The 21,215-nt window shown below is 40.4% G+C and overlaps 1 protein-coding gene across 1 annotated transcript in view; it reads left to right on the top strand.

Annotated features, from left to right (window-relative positions):
* The window catches only part of LOC117369320 (nodal modulator 1-like), a 110,055-nt gene that overhangs the window by 37,369 nt on the left and 51,471 nt on the right, over window positions 1–21,215 (top strand). Inside the window, exons 11-16 of the mRNA XM_033963747.1 lie at window positions 785–935; window positions 4,288–4,465; window positions 4,582–4,723; window positions 6,462–6,593; window positions 16,598–16,734; window positions 17,248–17,335. Coding sequence (XP_033819638.1) covers window positions 785–935; window positions 4,288–4,465; window positions 4,582–4,723; window positions 6,462–6,593; window positions 16,598–16,734; window positions 17,248–17,335 — 828 coding nt within the window. The remainder of the gene's footprint in view (window positions 1–784; window positions 936–4,287; window positions 4,466–4,581; window positions 4,724–6,461; window positions 6,594–16,597; window positions 16,735–17,247; window positions 17,336–21,215) is intronic.

Here is a 21,215-nt window from a genome sequence, read left to right as displayed (position 1 = left end):
CTGCTTTTTTTTTTTTAAATGAATAATGCAGCTTGTGCTAGAAATGCAAGCTAGAATGTATCTCATGTAACTTGAGTAGTGTTTAAAAAAAAATCATATATTAAGGCAAATGTTGTATATATTTGCCAATTAACATGCTTTATGCATTTTTTCCTTAATGCATTTTAGTAACGTTCCCTTTTAGTTGTACGTCCTCTTTTAAAAAGCTGCGCTGCAACGGCTCCGAAGCCCTTCAAATCTCTATGGACTTTATGGCCGCTAGCGTTTTTTTGTAAAAGAGGCTGATAGTGTGGGAAATATATAATCTTCAAGTTTTTCAAGTAGCCAAATACTTGAATTATTAAAATGTCTGATAGAGAAAACAAATGTTTTTGGCATATTAAAAAAAAACAACCCAAAATTCATTCAAAGCTTGAAAGTGGCAGGTTGTTCCTACTATTGCATTTTGTATCCATTTGTTGTTAAAATTGTTTCAGAAAATTCTTTAATAGAAAGCTTTTTTGTGGAAGTTTTTTTTTACACAGCATTTCTAGAAGTAGAAATCCTTCTTCTATTTATGCAGGAGGGATTGGTCTAGGAAGATGAGACTGTTTCTTCTTTTATTACTCAGGAGACCATATTGTCCTCATAGCGCCACTGTAGCCACTTCTGAAATGCCCTCTGCCAGCAAATGTGGACAGCTGTTAAAGCTAAGCTTTCATGTATTCTCTCGCCATTTGATATTTGGGCAGCAGTCCTCTCTCTGTGCTCTGTTAGCTTTGTTCAGTCTTTCTTTATGTTACAGTAAGGACAAAAGCCGATGGTTCTTTCCGCCTGGAGAATATGACTACAGGAACTTACGTCATAAATGCTGATAAAGATCATGTGTTCTTTGATGCCATAACAGTAAAGATTGCACCAAACACGCCTCAGCTGGCAGATATAATAGCGACAGGGTAAGAGGTGTAAAGTCGACTCTGGAAATCTTAAGGAAAACGAAACAAAAATCTGAAATGTATGTTGAATTATTAAGCCCAGTAAGAGCACACGTTACTGTAAATGCACAAGGTGTGAACTGCTCATCATATGGACTATTTGCTGCTATAAATACCTTTTTTAACAAGAAGAGGCTTTCACTACCAAATACTTCATGCATTCTAAATGGAGGTATTTTGTCTTTGTTTTTCATTCATCTGTAATGTATTTGTGGTCACTCCCTTTCCAGTCTATCCCTAGTTTGTGTTTGTATCATATGTATATTTTCTAGGCTCAACATTTTTAAATTTGTATTCTTAAAAACAGAAGTGGTGCCATAATGAGTCAGACCAGTGGTCCATTGAGCCCAACATATACTGTTTGATAGTGGTTAATCTGGTTACTTAGAAATATCCAGCAGATCCCGATGGGGAGATCCAGAAGAAGGAATTGGTAATCCCCATGTGGCTGATAATTGTTTAATGGACCTTTCTTCTTAGGACTTTTAATTTAAAAGAGAGAACATGACAGCAAAAAATGGCATTACCGATTGTGTAGTCTACCTATTCATACCAGCTCTACAGTTTCTTCCTCTGTCAGAGATCCTCTGATACTGCCATGCTTTTTTGAATTGAGATACTGTTCCTGTCTTCAGTGGAAGGCTGTTCATCTATCCCCACCCACTTTACAAATAAATATTTCTTTGGATTAGTGCCGAGTCTATTCCCTCTTAGCCTTATTCTATGACCCTTTGATCCAGAGCTCTGTTGAAAATGCCCTGGAGGTATTCAGATATCTCCACTTTCTTACTTTTCCTATAGGCCAGGGGTTCTCAACTCAGTCTTTGGGACACACAAAGCCAGTTTGTTTTTTTAAGATGTCCACAATGAATTGAGCATGAGAGAAATCTGCATTCACTGCCTCCACTGTATGCAAATCTCTCATTATGAATATCCTGAAAACCTAATTGACTGGGTATAGCCAGAGAACTGGGTTGAGAACTCCTGCTTTAGGTTAATCGTGCTAGTCTGCCCCTGTGTTTTGTGATGACCATTGACTGCCCTCTGGACAGGTATACTAGTAAACTTGGCTGAATTCCCTTTGTTGGCTGAAAATACAGCTTCTTTAATTTTGTTTTAAATTTGCTGTTAATTTTTCAGGAGCATCCCCGAGATCTTTATACTGCCAAACATGATCGCTTCTGTCCAATCATTTTGTTATATTTTGTTCCCTGGTATCGGTGTCCGATCAGTCACATTTACAGAATACAACTATTTCCTATTTCTGGCTCTCACCTAAAGAGGACTGACACTCTCTCCCTAGATATGGTAATGTTTTCAGGAGCTAAAGGTGAAGGACTCGAAGAACTCATGTAGGACTGTTGTAAAAAAATCAAATTTTCTTCTTTGCTGCAGCATTTGGCAGTGGGGGAATTGTCAGTGCGTGCTACTGTTAAGATTTTACCGTCAACTTTGGTTATATTAGCACAAATCCTCTTTCCTAATAACTGGGGTTAACAGAAAAATAACCATTCTTAACGGTAGCTTACACCGATAATTTCCTCCTTTATTGTTTTCTGGTTAAGGCTATTGAAAAGCTTTTCTCTTTTGGGATAGTAATTTTTTTATAAAGCATTTTGTTTGTGTGAAACATGTTTTTTTTAAACACACGGAACATGTTAGATTTCGCAAGACTATACAAGTGGGGAGAAAAAAAAGCATGCCGCAAGATAATAATAATAACTTTATTCTTGTATACCGCATTACCATGGAAGTTCTATGCGGTTAACAGATGAAGAGACTGTACATTTACAGCGAAGTTACAATTTTGTTAATGTTACATTTACATAATAGACGATACATTTTCGGTCATGTTACATTTACGTTTTAGACGTTAACTTTATGGTGAAGTTATTTTTTACAGCTAGGTTATATATTCAGAGTAGTTACATTCGCTATAAGTTACATACAGCGGTGTTACAAATGGCAGTGTTACATACGGAGGTATAGAGTCTGGGGTGAGTCGAGGAGGGAGGGTAGATCAGAGGAATTTGTCAAAAAGGTAGGTTTTGATTAATTTCCTGAATGTTTGATAGGCGGGGGGGAATTGGAGATGAGAGTAGAGAGGCATTTGTTCCATTTGCCCGCTTGGAAAGCTAGGGATCGGTCGAGGAATTTTTTGTAAAGGCAGCCCTTCAGGAAGGGAAAGGAAAACAGGTAGGTATTTCGAGTACGAGAGGGGCCAGCAATTTCAAGGTGCTCAGATAGGTAAATTGGTGAAGAGCCTGCTAATGTTTTGAAGCAGAGGCAAGCGAATTTAAAGATGATTCTTGCCTCCACCGGTAGCCAGTGAAGTTTAGTGTAGTAGGGGCTAACATGGTCATATTTTTTGAGGCCGAAAATGAGGCGGACAGCAGCATTTTGTACTATTGCACCTCCTTTTTTTCAGCCAGGCATAAGTGTTCTTGGGTCAGAGCTAAGGAGGACTTATGATGATTGTGTCTGTTTTATAAAATACTGAGTACATGTGTAGTGTACATAAAGGGGTTGGAACTCCTTTTGTATGAGGAAAGACTAAAAAGGTTAGGGCTCTTCAGCTTGGAAAAGAGAAGGCTGAGGAGAGATATGATTGAAGTCTACAAAATCCTGAGTGGAGTAGAGCAGGTCAAATACATAGATTTTTCACTCTGTCAAAAATTACAAAGTCTAGGGGATATTCGATGAAGTTATTGAGAAGTACTTTTAAAACCAATAGAAGGAAATATTTTTTCACTCAGAGAATAATTAAGCTCTGGAACACGTTGCCAGAGGTTGTGGTAAAAGCGGATGGCGTAGCTGGTTTTAAAAAAGGTTTAGACAAATTCCTGGAGGAAAAGTCAATAGTCTGTTATTAAGACATGGGGGAAACCTCTGCTTGCCCTGGATCGGTAGCAAGGAATGTTGCTACTGTTTGGGTTTTGGCAAGGAACTAGTGACCTGGATTGACCACTATGAAAACGGGCTACTGGGCTTGATGGATCATTGGGCTGACCTAGTAAGGCTGTTCTTATGTACCTTCTTTGGAATAGGTAATTAGTGTGAGGTTTCATACGCTACAGAGGGTGATTTTATAAGCTTGTTTTATAAGAGATCCATAAGCATTTATGTTACCCATTGAAAGCCTATTTCATAATGGTATCTTTTTATAATTTTTGTGATAAGTGCCCTGTGATGTCATAATAATGTTTTGCCAACATTATATGACACTGTGACCAAGCAGATCTGTTGACCATTGTTGGCCACTTGTTGTTTGCCAGAGCAGTGGAACTGATTCCTGGATTTTTCTTCCTTGTAGATTCAGCATCTGTGGTGTGATATCAATAATTCGCTTCCCTGAAACCATCAAACAGCTTAATAAATACAAAGTAACTCTGACACCACAAGACAACCAAAAGGCCTTTTTCCTTGTTACAGACACTGACTCTCAAGGAGCATTTTGTTTTAAGGCAAAAACTGGCACATACAACATCCAGGTAGGCCCAAACAGAATTCTGTAAAACGGTGAAAATAGGACTGATTTTTGAATCATGAAAATATTGACATTAACATCTTTTAGCCAGTGTTTTCTCAGTACCTTTTATTTATGCAGGTGACTGTGCCAGAGGCTGAAGCAAAAGCTGGACTTGTATTGAAACCCAAAGTGTACCCAGTTAAAGTGGCAAACACCCCAGTTATGGACGTAGCCTTTTCCCAGTTCTTGGCATCACTTTCTGGGAAAGTGACTTGTCTGGGTAAGATGGGCGTTGGAGGATGAGGGTCTGTAGCTTTTTACATAAATTATGGGGGTCAATATTCAGCCTTTGGTGGTGAGCTTTGCTCACTGCCAATGGCGTTATTCCCAGATCTTCAAAGCCGGAACCTGTGCAGGCTTCGACTTTGAATATCCAGTTTTTTTTTTAAATCTTTATTCATTTTCAAATCAAACAACAAGTGCACAAAAATATATCATACAAGTAATTCCAATATAGCACTGTAATATTTAACACATAAAATCTAATAGTGTAAAAAAACCCCAAAAAACCCCACCCACCCTCAGGGGGAGGGTGGATTTGGGGTGTAATTTAATAAGATTTTTATCATATGTTATATACATATAGTATACTCTATTTTAATATCCAGTTATTTTTAAGCCAGTAATAATACATAACGACAGCTTAAGTCTATATTCATCACTTGAGCAATTATGGGTTACCACATGAAAATAGAACAGACATTTATGCAGTCTTACTTATGTGTTATCCATGGCTACTTAAGTGCTGACTCCACTCCCGGAACACCCCCAAGATAGCTGGCTTTGTATTTTGGTGCTAACTATGATATTCAGTGGCACTTAACCGATTAAGTACCACTGAATATTAGCAGCTAGGCTTGACTAAGGGCTCCTTTTACAAAGGCGCGTTAGCGGTTTAACGCACTAGCCGCTACCACCTCCTTTTAAGCAGGTGGTAGTTTTTGGCCAGCACGGGGGTTAGTGCATGATGAAAAGTCGCGCGCGTTAATCCCGCTAGCGCGCCTTTGATTTAGGCTCCCTTTAATCAAGCTGCGTAAGAGTTTTTTTTATTGGTAAAAGCTCCAGTGCTTGTAGGAATTCTATGAGCTTTGGAGCTTTTACTGCAGTGGTCTGCAATTAAAAAACTTATGCAGCTTGATAAAAGGGGGCCTTAACCAGTAAGGGGCCAGCTAAATCATTTTGCGTATTTCTTAATGCACAAGTCACACTTGGTGTTATGGATGTCATTGTTGCATGTGCTTTGGTTCATTTATGTTAGAACATTTAGAGATAAAACAGCAAATTGTAGGTCAGAACTTTCTAATGGATTAATTTAATACCTGTGTGGTTGTTTTGGAGACTGCTACTTTCATCAGGTGAGTGCAAGACCAAAGCTAATCGACAGATAGATGTAAAGGATCTCTCAAAAGCTGATTCAAATGGATTACTGTATATATTCGAATATAAGCTGAGATTTGTTGTCCAGAAATGGGGGTCTCAGCTTGTATTTGGGTCATCGCCCACTTACCCCCCCCCCCAGACCTGTTGCAGGCCCGGCAGAGGCCTGGGAGGGAGGGGGGTGGGTGGCTGAGTGCAGAGCTGGGCAGAGGAGGAAGGGAGCTGGGTGCACAGCTGGGTAGGGCACTTGACTATTAACCTCCTGGTTTATATTTGAGTCAACATTTTTTTTTAAATTTTTCTTCATCCTTTTTGGGGGGTAAAAGGTTACTTCAGCTTATATTCGAGTATATGCAGTAAGTTGGATAGATAGAACTTGCCTGCAGCTTTTTTGATATTCATTTCTTCATATGTAATTGGATAGAGTAATACAGCAACCATACTTACTTTAGTCAGAGTTAAAAAAAAGAAATGCTTCTTTAAACTTGCTTTATGAGGTGTTATACTTTCTAAAATAGCTGGATTTTAATTCCTGTGCTTTTGAGCGCAGTATTGCAAAGTTAAATTTTTCTCCTCTCCAGACAAATGTGGTGACCTGACTGTGACTCTGCAGTCCATAAGCCGTCAGGGAGAGAAGCGGAGTCTCCAGCTCGTTGAGAAGACAGAGTCTGTAGCCTTCACGTTCCAGAATGTTTTACCCGGCAAATACAAAAGTAAGAGCTGTTTAAGTGTCGCTTTGAAGACAAAACAACAAAATCCAAATAGCACCAAAAGGTTCCACAAAGGAAATGGAGCAGCAAAACAATAAAAAGATTGTATACAGTCACAAGTGACCCACAGGATAGCTGTTCTGCTTGTTTGTAGCCTATTAACTACAGTCAAACCTCGATTTGCGAGTAACGTGGTTTGCGAGTGTTTTGCAAGACAAGCAAAACATTCCCGCAAATCGTGCCTCGCAAACCGAGTGTTTACTCGATTTGAGAGCCTCCTCCCGCAAACTGGCATCGCCCCCCCCCTCCCCCGCGATCCAGCATCTCCTGCCCGCACACCCAAACATAATCCTTACCCCGATCTGGCACCAGCACCAATGCACAGGACGTGCTGGTGCCCGAAAATCCTGCCTCTTGCCTGGGCTGGGCCTTGAGCATCTGCGCATGCTCAAGGCCTTCTGGCTCCCGCTCTCGCCGAGATTCTCGGAGATCTCCTATAGCCACACAAGTATGCAAGATCACTAGGATGAAACAAAGCTGGGTACCCTCTGAAAGTTTTGCTGATACTGTGCAGATACTCCGGTTCTTCTTCAGTGTTCTATCTCCTCAGTCAGTTCTTAGCTAGTTTCAACCTCAGAGTGGGAGGGAAGGAAAGAGTGGCTGTAGGATCCTGCTGTCCAGAGAGAACACCTGTTTCAAGTATAAAACTATGCTTACAGACACACAAGGGGATTTATTCACGCTAACAGTTGCACTTATCCGTTTCCATTCCTCATTTGCAACCCATACTGTCAGGTAGAGGAAATAAGTTGAACCATTAGAAAAATTGATAACGAGGAGAGGAAACAAGATGGTGACGAGAGCGGACGCCTGAGTAGGAGGCTCCCTCTCTTGCAGTCGGCAGGCGTTTTGCTGAAGTGACCTAGCAACCCTCTTACCTCGATACCTTCTTCTCCCAGTCCAATCTTCTCCCAGCGCCGTTATTACTTCAAAAGCATGGGAGGAAACATTTCTCAGACTCCCGACAGGCCCTGTTTCGCTTATATTCTCCTGCATCAGGGGAGGTCAATTGTATCTTCGAGCTACCGCTTCACCGATTCTCTTATAAGAATTCGTGGAAAATCAGGGGCGAGAAACTGCACGGGGACACCAGGAAATTCTTTTTCACTGAAAGGGTGGTTGATCGCTGGAATAGTCTTCCACTTCAGGTTATTGAGGCCAGCAGCGTGCCTGATTTTAAGGCCAAATGGGATCGACACGTGGGATCTATTCACAGAGAAAGGTAGGGGAGGGTCATTGGGGTGGGCAGACTAGATGGGCCGTGGCCCTTATCTGCCGTCTATTTCTATGTTTTTTTCTATGTTCTATGATATGGGGAAGAGGAAAGGAGCCCTTCGCAGCAATCCTCCGGCGGCGATAGCGGCACCGCGTCTGGTGCAAACTACAATCGAGGGAGCGTTAGCCCGCTCGAGTGAATCTTCGGGGGCTACTTCAGGGGTAAGCCCGAATACGTCGGGCAAACTCATCCAGCACATTCGGGCGTTGTTGAGCCCGGAGCAGAGGCAGCCACCACCACAACCCGGAAGCAGTGCAGAGTCGGGAGTTCCTGAGGAAATGATGACCCCGGAAGGTACATCGATCCTCAGAGAAGGAGGACAGCCAGCTCCAATTCTATCGGGAGCTGAAGAAGCTAGAGAACAGCAGCAGCTTTCCCACTCTGCAGAGGAGTTGAGAGGAGCTTCGGGAGGAAGTAACATCAACTTTGGGGTGTTGGAGAAGCCTAAGGTAATAAATATGGAGGCTTTATGGCAGGCCATATCAGTTATGGACGCTAACCTCAAACTATCCTTTTCCACTTTAAAAATTGATTATGGGACTATTCACTCTAAAGTGGAGCAACAGGGATTGGTCCTTAAAGATTTAAGTGAGAAATTAGAAAAACAGAATATCCGAAATGAAAACTTTGGATTTGGAATTGGTAAAAGAAAGATCATTTACTGCCAGGAAAATGGAAAGTTTTGAGAACCAACTAAGGAAAAATAATCTGAGACTCCTAAACTTTACTAAATGTCCCTTAATTTCACCAATGGAGATGGCAAGAAAATACTTTAAGGAAATTTTGCTAATTCCCACAGAAAGTTTGCCACCAATTGTTAGAGCTAATTATCTGCAACTAAAGAAACCTGTAGAAGTTTCCACTCCTAATGAGATTCAAGGGACAAATAATGATAACATGAATTTAACGACGTTTCTGGAGAACTCTTTAGAGGTTATAACGGAAAGGAAAACCCTGTTAATAACTCTTGCTTTAGAAAGTGATAGAGAATATATACTACGCTTGTTTTTTCGTCATATTAATGATCAATTTTTAGGCTCTAATGTTCGAATATTTCCTGATATGTCATTGAGATCTCAGAGGCGTAGGAAGGAATTCTTGGCATTACGGCCAAGAGTCCTAGCCTTGGGAGCAAATTTTATGTTGAAATTTCCTGTAAAATGTTTTGTTTCATATCAGAATAAGAATTACTTATTTTTTGAGCCTAAACAATTGATAGGATTTATAGAATCTAAAGAGCATGTAGTGCCTGTAACTGAAAATGAGTAACCTGCTATGAATGGCTGTAGCACCGCAGAAAAATGCCGCTTTCTAAGTTGGATAAGATTCGTCTTATTTCTTATTTTTATTTTTTCTTAAGTCTCTCTCCAAAAGTTGTGGACTAAATAATTTGAATTATTATTGAGTAACCAAAAACACTGTGTTAAGTGGAATTGGGGTTATAGTTTTTTTTCTTATAATATTTTGTGTAATCTGTGTACAAGTATGTTTATTGCTTGTTTGTATTAATTAAATTGAATAAATAAATAATAATAAAAAAAAAAAAGAAAAATTGATAACAGCACCCTGATCTAACTAGTAATGCTTTGTGAAAGCATAAATTGATGAATATGTTACTGATTTACAAATGTCCTCTAAGGATGTAAAGTGCAACTGTGATGTTATCACTGTAGCCCATGGCCAGAGTGCCATCACAGTTGCAGACAGAGGCCAATTTAACTCCCCCCCACCCAAAAAAAAAAATCATAGGTGCTCACACTTGCTTCCTCCCTCTCTCACCCCCCTCCCAGATCTACCTGTAGGTCACTGCTGTCCTCTGGGCCTAACTTACCACCCTAGTGATCTAGTAGCTAGTCAGGGCAAGAGCAACCTCCAGTTGCAACTTCCAGAAGCAGTCTTGTGAGATTGTCATTGAAGGTCATAGCATCCATTTTGGAATTAGAGCCAGCACAGGTAAGAGCTAACCAACTGCTAGCTGTTTGAACTCAGTGCAATAAGAAGTGTTACCAAATTCTATGATTTTTTTTAAATCAGTCATCAATTTTGAATTATTTGTTCTCTCAGATGACTTTGTCCTCGTGCAACTAGTAAACTATATCATGTGGGATGCAATTAGAAACATAGAAACATAGAAAATGACGGCAGAAAAGGGCTATAGCCCACCAAGTCTGCCCATTCCAATTATCCGCCCCCCAGAGTTCATTCCCCTAGAGATCCCACGTGAATATCCCATTTCCTCTTAAAATCCGTCACGCTGCTGGCCTCAATCACCTGCAGTGGGAGTTTATTCCAATGATCCTCCACTCTTTCGGTGAAGAAGTACTTCCTGGAGTCGCTCTGAAATTTCCCTCCCCTGACTTTCAGTGGATGCCCTCTGGTGGTCAAGGGTCCCATGAGACAGAAGAGATCATCTTCCGACTCGATACGTCCCGTGATGTACTTATACGTTTCAATCATGTCTCCCCATTCCCTTCTTTCCTCAAGTGAATACAGCCGCAATTTTTTTAGTCTTTCTTCATACGTGAGATCCTTGAGCCCCCAGACCATCCTTGTCGCCATTCGTTGAACCGACTCGATTCTTAGTATGTCTTTACGGTAGTGTGGTCTCCAGAACTGAACACAGTACTCCAAGTGAGGCCTCACCATGGATCTGTATAACGGCATCATTACTTCAGGTCTCCTGCTGACAAAACCTCTGCGGATACAACCCATCATCTGTCTTGCCCTGGAGGAAGCCTTCTCCACTTGATTGGCAGCCTTCATGTCCTCACTGATAATCACCCCTAGATCGCGTTCTGCCGTGGTCTTAACCAATGTTTCACCATTCAGTACATAAGTTCTACGCGGATTTCTCTTGCCCAGGTGCATTATCTTGCATTTTTTAGCATTGAAGCCTAGCTGCCAAGTATTTGACCATCTTTCCAGCAGCAGTAGATCATGTGTCATATTGTCAGGTAATACGCTTTTGCCTACTATGTTGCAAAGTTTGGCGTCGTCAGCGAACAATGCTACCCTTCCTTTAAGTCCTTGCGTCATATCTCTTATGAATAAATTGAATAAAATTGGGCCCAGGACTGAGCCCTGCGGCACCCCACTGATCACGTCCGATGCCTTGGATGGGGTACCGTTCACCACCACCCTATGAAGTCTACTGCTCAGCCAGTCCCCAACCCATATAGTTAGAGTGTCTCCCAATCCCATCGTTTTCAATTTGTTCAATAGCCTTCGGTGTGGGACGCTATTAAATGCCTTACTGAAATCCAAATATACCACATCCAATGATTCTCCGGCATCCAGTTGTCTAGTAACCCAGTCAAAAAAGCCAATCAGATTAGATTGGCATGATCTACCCTGGGTGAACCCGTGTTTGTGGGGGTCACGTAGGTTTTCCTCGTCTAGGATTGTGTCAAGATTCCGTTTGATCAGAGTTTCCATGAGTTTACACACTACAGATGTGAGACTCACTGGTCTGTAGTTTGCCGTCTCTGTCCTGCAGCCCTTTTTGTGGAGTGGGATTACATTAGCTGTTTTCCAGTCCAAGGGGACTCTTCTTGTGCGTAGAGAAAGATTGAAAAGCACAGACAATGGTTCTGCCAGGACTTCACTTAATTCCCTGAGCACCCTGGGGTGTAGGTTGTCCGGTCCCTTGTTTACTTTGAGTCTTGATAGTTCGTTGTAGATGCTACTGGGCGTAAACTCGAAATCCTGAAATGGGTCTTTCTGGTTATCTCCCGTCTGAAGCTGTGGACCAGCTCCTGGCGCTTCACAGGTGAAGACTGAACAGAAGTATTCGTTTAGTAGTTCTGCCTTGACAGAATCTGATTCCGCAAAGTTACCGTCCGGTTGCTTCAGCCGTTCTATCCCATCTTTGTTTCTTTTCCTGTCACTAATATAGCTAAAGAAAGATTTATCCCCTTTCTTAATATTCCGTGCTAGCTCTTCTTCCATACGAAGTTTGGCCTCTCTGACTTCTTTTTTTACAGATTTAGCTCTGTCTAGATAGTCCTTTTTCGCCCCCTGGTTTCCTAAATGTTTGTAGGTGATAAATGCTTGCTTTTTCTTTTTAACTAGGTCTGAAATTTCTCTAGTGAACCATTGGGGTCTTTTGGTTCTCCTGCTTTTACTTACTGTTCTTATGTATCGGTTTGTTGCTGCATGTAGGATGGACTTCAAAGACGACCACATATCCTCTAAATCGTCAGATTTTGTTTGTTTATACAGCTCCTGATGGACAAAATCTCCCATGCGGTTGAAGTCTGTGCCTCTAAAGTTGAGAACCCTTGTTGCTGTGTTTGACTTAGAGAAACCTTTCTTGAGGTTGAGCCATACCATATTATGGTCACTGGAGGCCAGTGTATCACCTACTGAGACGTCAGAGACGCTATCCCCGTTGGTGAGTACCAGGTCCAGTATCGCCTGGTCCCTGGTGGGTTCCAGTACCATTTGCTTGAGATGTGCGCCCTTTATGGAGGTTAATATTCTTTTACTGCTACCTGTAGTCGCGGAAAGTGTGTTCCAATCTGCATCGGGCATGTTGAAGTCTCCTAGCAATACTGTGTCCCTGCGTAGTGTGATGTTCTCTATGTCCTCGATTAATTCCATGTCTTTGTTTTCCTGTTGCCTGGGAGGTCTGTATATCACACCAAGGTATAGGCATTTTTCATTCCCTCTGGCCAAGTTCACCCAGAGCGATTCCCCGGTGTATCTTACATCTGTGATTCTGGTAGTTCTGATGCTTTCCCTGGTGTATAGCGCTACACCTCCTCCCGATTTACCTTCCCTGTCGCAACAAAGTAGGTTGTAGCCCGGTATGACCATATCCCACCCATGCGAGTCTGTGAACCATGTTTCGGATATGGCTATCACATCAAGATCGGCATTTGTTATTTCGGTCTCCAATTCTAGAATTTTATTGCCCAAGCTGTGTGCATTTACATACATAGCCCTCCATGTCTGTGGATAGGTTCCCTTATGAGTTAGTGTGGCTCTTAAATTATTATTCAGAACGCTCCCTGAATTATCGTGGATATCATTGGTACCTACCTTAGGCTCATTAGTGCGACTTGCCTCCTCAGGATGGTTTCTTACTGCTCTGGGATGTAAGTATGTACCCTCCCCCCACTTACCTAGTTTAAAGCCCTATGGAGTAGGCGGCCCTATGGACCGGACTGCTGTAGTTCTGTTCTGGGTTATATACATTTGAAATTTTGTTTTACATAACATAAAGTTGAGAAATGGACAAAGCACTGATATTCTCATTCCCAGCTCCCAAGAGATGCCACTACAAAAGATTCCTTGGCAGAACACTCCTTCCAAGCAGGCATCTGGAACAACACCCTTAGCAACCTTCTCTTTAACTCCCCCACATACCAAGCTCTCAGAGGAGCACTGAAAACCCACTTATTCGACAAATTCGTCTGATCCTCTCTAAAAGTAAAAACTTGGTCTAAGTTGCCTGACGTGGAGAATATGAGTCTGCTGACCTAAAGGGGGAGTGATAACCCCCCCATCCGCGTAGACTAAGATGAGTATAGTTTTTGCTCTAAAAGTATTTTTTCTACTCAAAACTATTTAAAGAAACTATATTTAAAGTATATTTATAAAAAAATAAACAAATGAGACCAATGACAATTTTGGTGCCAATATGTCGTATATGAAAAAGTTTAACACTTATAGTGGCTGCACTGCTGAGGTCTGTGAGTGACTTATCTTAAGGCTTCCTGGCTGTGATGTGTATAACTCTAGCCTTAATAGAGAATATCATTGAAAGTTTATAGCCAGTAGTTGTTTATAGAATACTAGCACAAACCCTGTAGTATGTGCACCTAAAGTATTGACTTTCCACAGGTGTAAATGTGATTTAAGCAAACATACATATTTACAACTCCACCCCTCAGCACGCCTACTGTACAAGTACGTGCTAGCTTCGCTATGTGTACTTTTAAGTATGGCCTCATTGATAATCGGAAACTGGCAAAATCTAACTGCAAAAAAAATGGAGGAGACACTGCTAACAGCTCATTCAGGTCACTAAATCAATATTTTATGCACAAAAATGATTTATAAAATTACCCTCTAAATGCATATGAGAATGACACGGTGACAAAATTCATTGTTCCCGTCCCCGCAGATAACACCAATTACAGATATGCAACTAGGCTTTATCAGTATAAATAAATTGCCACCCCACGATCACCTCTTCATTGTTCTCATTCTCGTTCTGCACATTGTGTACGTAACAGGGATGGGGGTTTGACTTCTTTTGAAAGGTGGTCTCGGTGTTTCTAAGTGCACCAAATTCTTTAAGAGCAGATAGTAATCTACATCTCCACCTGAAAACTGGACTCAACACCCTGTATTATGGATTTGTTTTTCACTGTATAAGAGAGATGTTATGAGAGTGGGCTTAAGGCTCAGGTGGTCAATCCCAACTGTATATTGGCTTTCAAGAAGATATTTTATCTGGTACAACTTTTAAGCAGTGCTTCCCTCACGATTTTCCACACACTAGTTACTCCACATATCTACCACCATAGGACTGAAGAAGACCATGTGGTTGAAACAGACCGTGTTGGGTCCTACGCTTCCAGCGGACTAGGTCCTTTAGGTTTTTATGTGGATTACTTAATTGTACTTTTGGAACTTTGATATTCTCAATAAAGTCCACTTCAAAGTATTTTTTTGGTTTCTCTTGGACTTTCTTCTCTGTGGATTTCCTAGGGTCAACCTTTTTGTCTTGATTACAACTTCTGTAATGCAATCCCCTCACCCCAAACAGAAGGCTATAAGAAAGAATTGGGAAAACCTGGTATCTGAAAGCTTGTCCATTGTATTGATCCTTTAGGCATGTTTTATTTTGTATAAAATAATGAAATTGTAATTGATAGCCATGTTTTAGTTATTAACAACTCTTAAAAATGGAGAAAAAAGACCTCAGAGAATGCGTCTCAACTTCAGAACGCTGTAAGCTCTTTCGAGCAGGGACTGTTTCTTCTTCTTTGTGACTCTGTACAGTGCTGCGTACGTCTGGTAGTGCTATAGAAATAATGAATAGACTAGTAGTAGAACACTTTTATACAGGGTGAGAACTGTGCCATCACTAGTCAAAAGAACTCTGCCAATATTCAAATTCAAATGGTGGCATGTTGCAAAATATTAATGATATTTAAAAGACATCAGTAAAGACTTTATATCAAAACAAAAGAAAGTCCCCTGTTATAAGGGATTCTGAAAATGTTTGAGAAAATGGAGTCTGTTATCCCTGTAGGAGATCTGGCACATTTAGGTGGCCAAACAGGTTGAAAAGGTGACGGCAAAAGCTAGAAGGATGCGAGGGTGCATAGGGAGAGGTATGGCTAATAGGAAAAAGGAGGTATTGATGCCCCTTTATAAGACTTTGGTGAGACCTCATTTAGTATATTTTGTACAATTCTGGAGGCTGCACCTTCAAAAAGATATAAAAAGGATGGAGTCGGTCCAGAGGAAGGCTACTAAAAATGGTATGTGGCTTTCATCATAAGGCATATGGGGACAGACTTAAAGATCTCAATCTGTATACTTTGGAGAAAAAGGCGGGAGAGGGGAGATATGATAGAGACGTGCATTTATGCCACTTAGGTATTTAAACGAGTCGAGTCTCTTTAATTTGAAAGGAACATAGTAGATGATGACGGCAGATAAAGACCCGAATGGTCCATCCAGTCTGCCCAACCTGATTCAATTAAAAAAATTTTTTTTTTTTTAATTTTTTCTTCTTAGCTATTTCTGGGCAAGAATCCAAAGCTTTGCAATGAGAGGGCATAGGATGAAGTTAAGAGGTGACAGGCTCCGGAGTAATCTAAGGAAATACTTTTTTACAGAAAGGGTGGTAGATGCATGGAATAGTCTCCTGGAGGAGGTGGTGGAGAGACAGACTGTGTCTGAATTCAAAAGGGCCTGGGATAGGCACATGGGATCTCTTGGAGAGAGAAAGAGATAATGGTTACTGTGGATGGGCAGACTAGATGGGCCTTTATCTGCCATCATGTTTCTTTGTTTACTTTTATATTTTTTTGAAAAGTTTTGGAGACATGATTAAACTGTTCTGTTATCTTATAAAGTCTTTACCAAAAATCCGCTTAGGTTTTAGGTTGGAAATAAGTGTTTGTTTAAATAAATAAAATTTCACAATATGTTGAAAAGATAACTGTTAATATTTGCGGTTAAAAACAACACCTTAAAAGCAGACCAAGGGACCCTTGGTTTGCTTTTAAGGTGTTGTTTTTAACCGCATTTATTGGTATAAATAAACTTTGCCTGCATCATTGTACGTGTATCTGCAGTTTTCCTTGTTTTGTCTTCGTACCCTTCACTACATACCCTGTTGGTTCTTCCCTCTTGTTTGAAAAGATAACTGTTCCCCACCAATTTCCAAATTTAAATGGTATTTGACCAGTGATGTCACGGTTCTCATCTTGTAGAAGTGTCTGGGATTGAGACCTGTTCACGGATGTCTTTGTTCTCCCTTTTTAAGTGTTAATAATAACTAAAGCGTGGCTATCCATTAGGTTTTATTGTTTTATATGGAAAAGTTTTTCTGTTAGGATTTTTCAGTTTCATTCTTTTTGATATTGATCTTAACGGTGGTTCCCCTCCCCCCCCCCCCAAAAAAAAAATAATCAATTTTTTTCAGTGAGTATTATACACGAGGACTGGTGCTGGAAGAACAAATCTTCAGACCTGGAAGTTCTGGAAGAAGATGTGATGGGGATAGAGTTTAAGCAAACTGGATATATGCTGAGGTGCTCTCTTTCACATGCTATTACTCTGGTAAGTACTTTTCTTAATATCTCTAGACTGCTTTTCTTATTTTAGCTCAAGGCTGTTGATGGTATTTCTCAAGAACAGTAAGGGACTCTTCTATTAAACTGCACTAGCAGTTTTTAGCACAGAGAGACGCGCTGAATGGCCCGCTCTGCTCCTGACGCTCATAGGGATAAAAACATTAAAAACATTAAAACCAAACGCATACCCTTCCACCTCCCTTTTGAGATGGGCGGGAAGGCACTCACATATGCATGATACTATGCAGCTAGAATTTTCTCCGTATGTTATAATAACTAAGCACCATACTAGGCTCTGTTAATGATGTCACCCAAGTGTGGGAATATTTGGCCTGTTGTCCTTGGAGAACACCTGCTACAGGTAAGTAACTTTGGTATACCCAAGTGATTAAACATTGTTATATAGCATTTGGGATCCCCTCTCCCCCCCTCATGAATGTCTTCTTTGCAGTACAGTTTTGTAATCCTTTGCACATGTTTTTATATTTTTGTGATAAAGGAATTCTATCAGGATGGAAATGAACCAGAAAATGTTGGAGTTTATAATCTGTCAAAAGGAATTAACAGGTTCTGCCTTTCCAAACCAGGTAATTTTGTAGCAAGATGCTGTTTCAGATAGTAGAAATGTGACGACGACTATTAAAATCCTGTTTTTCTGAAAGAAGTCTTTAATTCCATTAATTGAGGGCCCTTTTCTTTTATAATCTCTGCAAATAAGGGAAATGATGAGAATCATTTGGACACAGCTAAAAATGTTTAGGAACATTTTTTTGTCTAGTTTGGGTTTACTTTAATGCTAGGTTAGACCAAAGTACCACATCAATCTTTTAAGTGTGTGTTTTTTAAAAAAAATATCTTTATTACTATTATCTCTTATTTATGCAGTATAGAGATCCTGCATGAAGCTTACAGTCTAGACCAGGGGTGTCCAATGTCGGTCCTCGAGGGCCGCAGTCCAGTCGGATTTTCAGGATTTCCCCAATGAATATACATGAGGTCTATTTGCATGCACTGCTTTCATTGTATGCTAATAGATCTCATTCATATTCATTGGGGAAATCCTGAAAACCCGACTGGATTGCGGCCCTCGAGGACTGACATTGGACACCCCTGGTCTAGACAAAGCACATGTACAAACTTAATAAAAGGCTTCAGGAATTTTATTATAGAACAATGGTAAAAGCCAACAAGGTTATAAAAGCACAGAGATTTAAGATTTATATAAAAAAATAAAAAAAATTGAAAAACTGCTTTCAGGGTCATGTCTGTATGTAATGCACACAATTCATGGTATAATCTGGTTGTTGAGATAATAGAGGCTGCATTCTAGTGCTGCCGTCCAGCGGGCATACCTGGAAAAAAGCTTGCTGCCGTGGCACTAGAGGTGAAGGATTGATCCGAAAGCAAGAATACTGCAGCATAATCCCTGTAAATTCCTGGGACCAGAGTGGTAGAATGGGTCAGAACTCGATCAGATCAAGACTGGGAGAGGGTCCAACAAGCATGTAGAGAGAGGTCAGCAAAAGGGGATGAGGGTGCTGTGCAGGGCAAATAATGTCTGGTGATTTTTCAGTGGACGACGATTCATTGTAAATTTTGTTTAAATAGCATTTTGTAACAGGCAGAGTCTATCTACAGTAATTAAACAACGTGTCTTCATCTTCAGTAAGATCAGTGATCTCAAACGCAAATCCTTTGCAGGGCCACATTTTGGATTTGTAGGTACTCGGAGGGCCTCGGAAAAAATAGTTAATGTCTTATTAAAGAAATGACAATTTTGCATGAGGTAAAACTCTATAGTTTATAAATCTTTCCTTTTGGCTAAGTCTTAATAATAATATTGTAATTTATAGCTAAAGAGACATATGATCAAGAAACTGTTTTATTTTACTTTTGTGATTATGATAAACATACCGAGGGCCTCAAAATAGTAATTGGCGGGCTGCGAGTTTGAGACCACTGCTATAGGCTAAGGCTCTTTACACCTGCATTGTGATGTCATAGAACTTTGTGGTTATAGAAACATAGTAACATGATGGCAGATAAAGGCCAAATGTCTCATCCAGAGCATCCACGATCTCCTCCTCTCCCTATTGGCTAAGGCTCTTAACATTTGCATCTTCTCTTCCTATAGGCCACTCAAACCCTTTGCAGGGCCACATTTTGGATTTGTAGGTACTTGGAGGGCCTCGGGAAAAAAATAGTTTATGTCTTATTAAAGAAATGACAATTTTGCATGAGGTAAAACTCTATAGTTTATAAATCTTTCCTTTTGGATAAGTCTTAATAATAATATTGTAATTTATAGCTAAAGAGACATATGATGAAGAAACTTTTGTGATTATGATAAACATACTGCGGGCCTCAAAATCGTACCTGGCGGGCTGCATGTGACCCTCGGGACGCGAGTTTGAGACCACTGAGTAAAATCATCAGCGTTCCTTCTTAATAGATGTATATGTTGTTTCTCCTGAGTACTTTTCTGAACAATAAAACTAAAGTAACTGTGTTTGATCTTTTATCTTTTAATTGTGCTCCAATGCAACACTGTTTTTCACTGGAACTCTGGCTTCCTCAGGGAGTTCAAACTAGAGCATGTTGGCAATTTTTGGCAGTTAGAGTTTTGATGGTTGTGGTGTTGACTCGTCCCCTTATTTTCAATGGAAATACAGCCTAGCTGAGAGAGATGCTGGTATTCTATGACTAGAATTACAGAACATATAACGCACCACTCATTCAGAGCCAGTTTTGCAGGTATACTTCTAAAGGCCTCAGAGTTGGAGCCTACGCACAGTTGTACTATCACAAACTGAAGTGATCAGCATAGTGTTGTTCCTCCTTGCTCCAATCATTGGCCGAAGGACCTGACGTTACTCATTTTTTTCATTTTTCCACTTTTCTTTATATAAATTATTAAGATTTTCTAATTCTAATTTCTCAAATTGTGTGTGTGTGTATATATATATATATATATATATATATATATATATATATATATATTTATATTTTGTTCATCAATATTTTCTCCACTCAGTCTTAACACCAGTGTCCACCTTGTTTGTAATTTCAATCATTTGTTAGTATGCACTTATCCAACACGTTGAAAAAATTGACAAAAAAGCTACTTATCTTAAGCAGTGCTTGTTTGTAAACATGCCGACACGGCCAGCATTTCGCGGAGTCTATTCTTATCCGCTGCTTCAGAACCTCGGGGGGCGCTGTTGAGCTGGAGAGCAAGGTGGCTGCATAATTTCTTCTCTCCTCCTCGGATCCTAAAACATCGACGCGGAGCAGGTGATAAACTTTACAGATTGAGTTTATAATTAACTCTCTATAGAGCTGAAATGGCAGCAAATAAATCTAACAAAACAGATTCACAATTACCACAAACATCGGGATCAAAAAGATCCAAACATGATCCTCCGACACCGGAAAAGCAGTCAGTGAGTAAACATCATTCAGATTCCTCAGATATAGTGCTCGACGAAATTCGGGCATTAAAGGAACTGATTACTAAGCAATATGACATTACTTGTGAAATGCGTAGTGAAATTAATTCACTCTTGGTCTCCTTTGATTCCTGCAAATCGCGAGTGGAGGCGCTAGAAAACAGAGCAGACATGGCGGCGCTTTCCTCTGCACAATTTGAAGAACGCGTGCAGCAGCGATTTAAAAAGCTCGACCAGGAATTGGAAGATCTTTCCAACCGCAATCGTCGGAATAACATCAGAGTTATCAGACTACCGGAATGTGTGGAAGGCTCAGATTTAATCAAGTTTCTTACAGACCAACTCCCGAAAATTTTGCATTTATCATCTGACTTACCCCTGCAGTTCGAGCGTGCACACAGGACGCCATCTTCCCTGAAACAAGGATTCACGAGACCAAGACCTATCGTAGCGAAGTTACTACGCTATCCTCAAGCTTTGCAAATTCTAACTGCGGCTAAATCCATATCTGACTTGAAATTCGAGGACAAAAAGTTCTTAATAGTACCGGACTTAGCGAAAACGACGGCCAGAAAAAGGAAGTCTTTCTTGGAAATGAGAGCGAGACTTAAATCAATGGGAGCAAGATACGGGCTTCAATACCCTGCTCGGATGATAGTGACAATTAATAATTCTACTCAACACTTCGAATCCCCAGAACAACTTCAGTCCTTTTTGGATGGCCTACAGTCACAGGGCATGTCTTCCGTCTGAGGACTTTCTGTTTCTTCCAGATCCATGCCTAATCGTGCTCCTGAAAATCGACGACTACTGAGGAAAACTGTGCTGGCTTTTCACTTACTATGGCCTTCTTCAACTGATGCTGCATCATATATTTGTTTGAATCATTTTTTTTGCTGAATATATTTTAGTTTCCTCTTTTTACTTTATTTAAATCCTTAACTTGATTACAGTAAATTATGCTTTATATTTTGGTCTAGATTTTTTGGTTTTTCTCCCAAAATATTATAGGATTTAC

Source organism: Geotrypetes seraphini, chromosome 11 (genome assembly GCF_902459505.1).
Source record: "Geotrypetes seraphini chromosome 11, aGeoSer1.1, whole genome shotgun sequence".
Lineage (NCBI taxonomy): Eukaryota > Metazoa > Chordata > Amphibia > Gymnophiona > Dermophiidae > Geotrypetes > Geotrypetes seraphini.
Note: the sequence above shows the minus strand (reverse complement) of the source record. Positions and strands in the feature narration are given on the sequence as shown.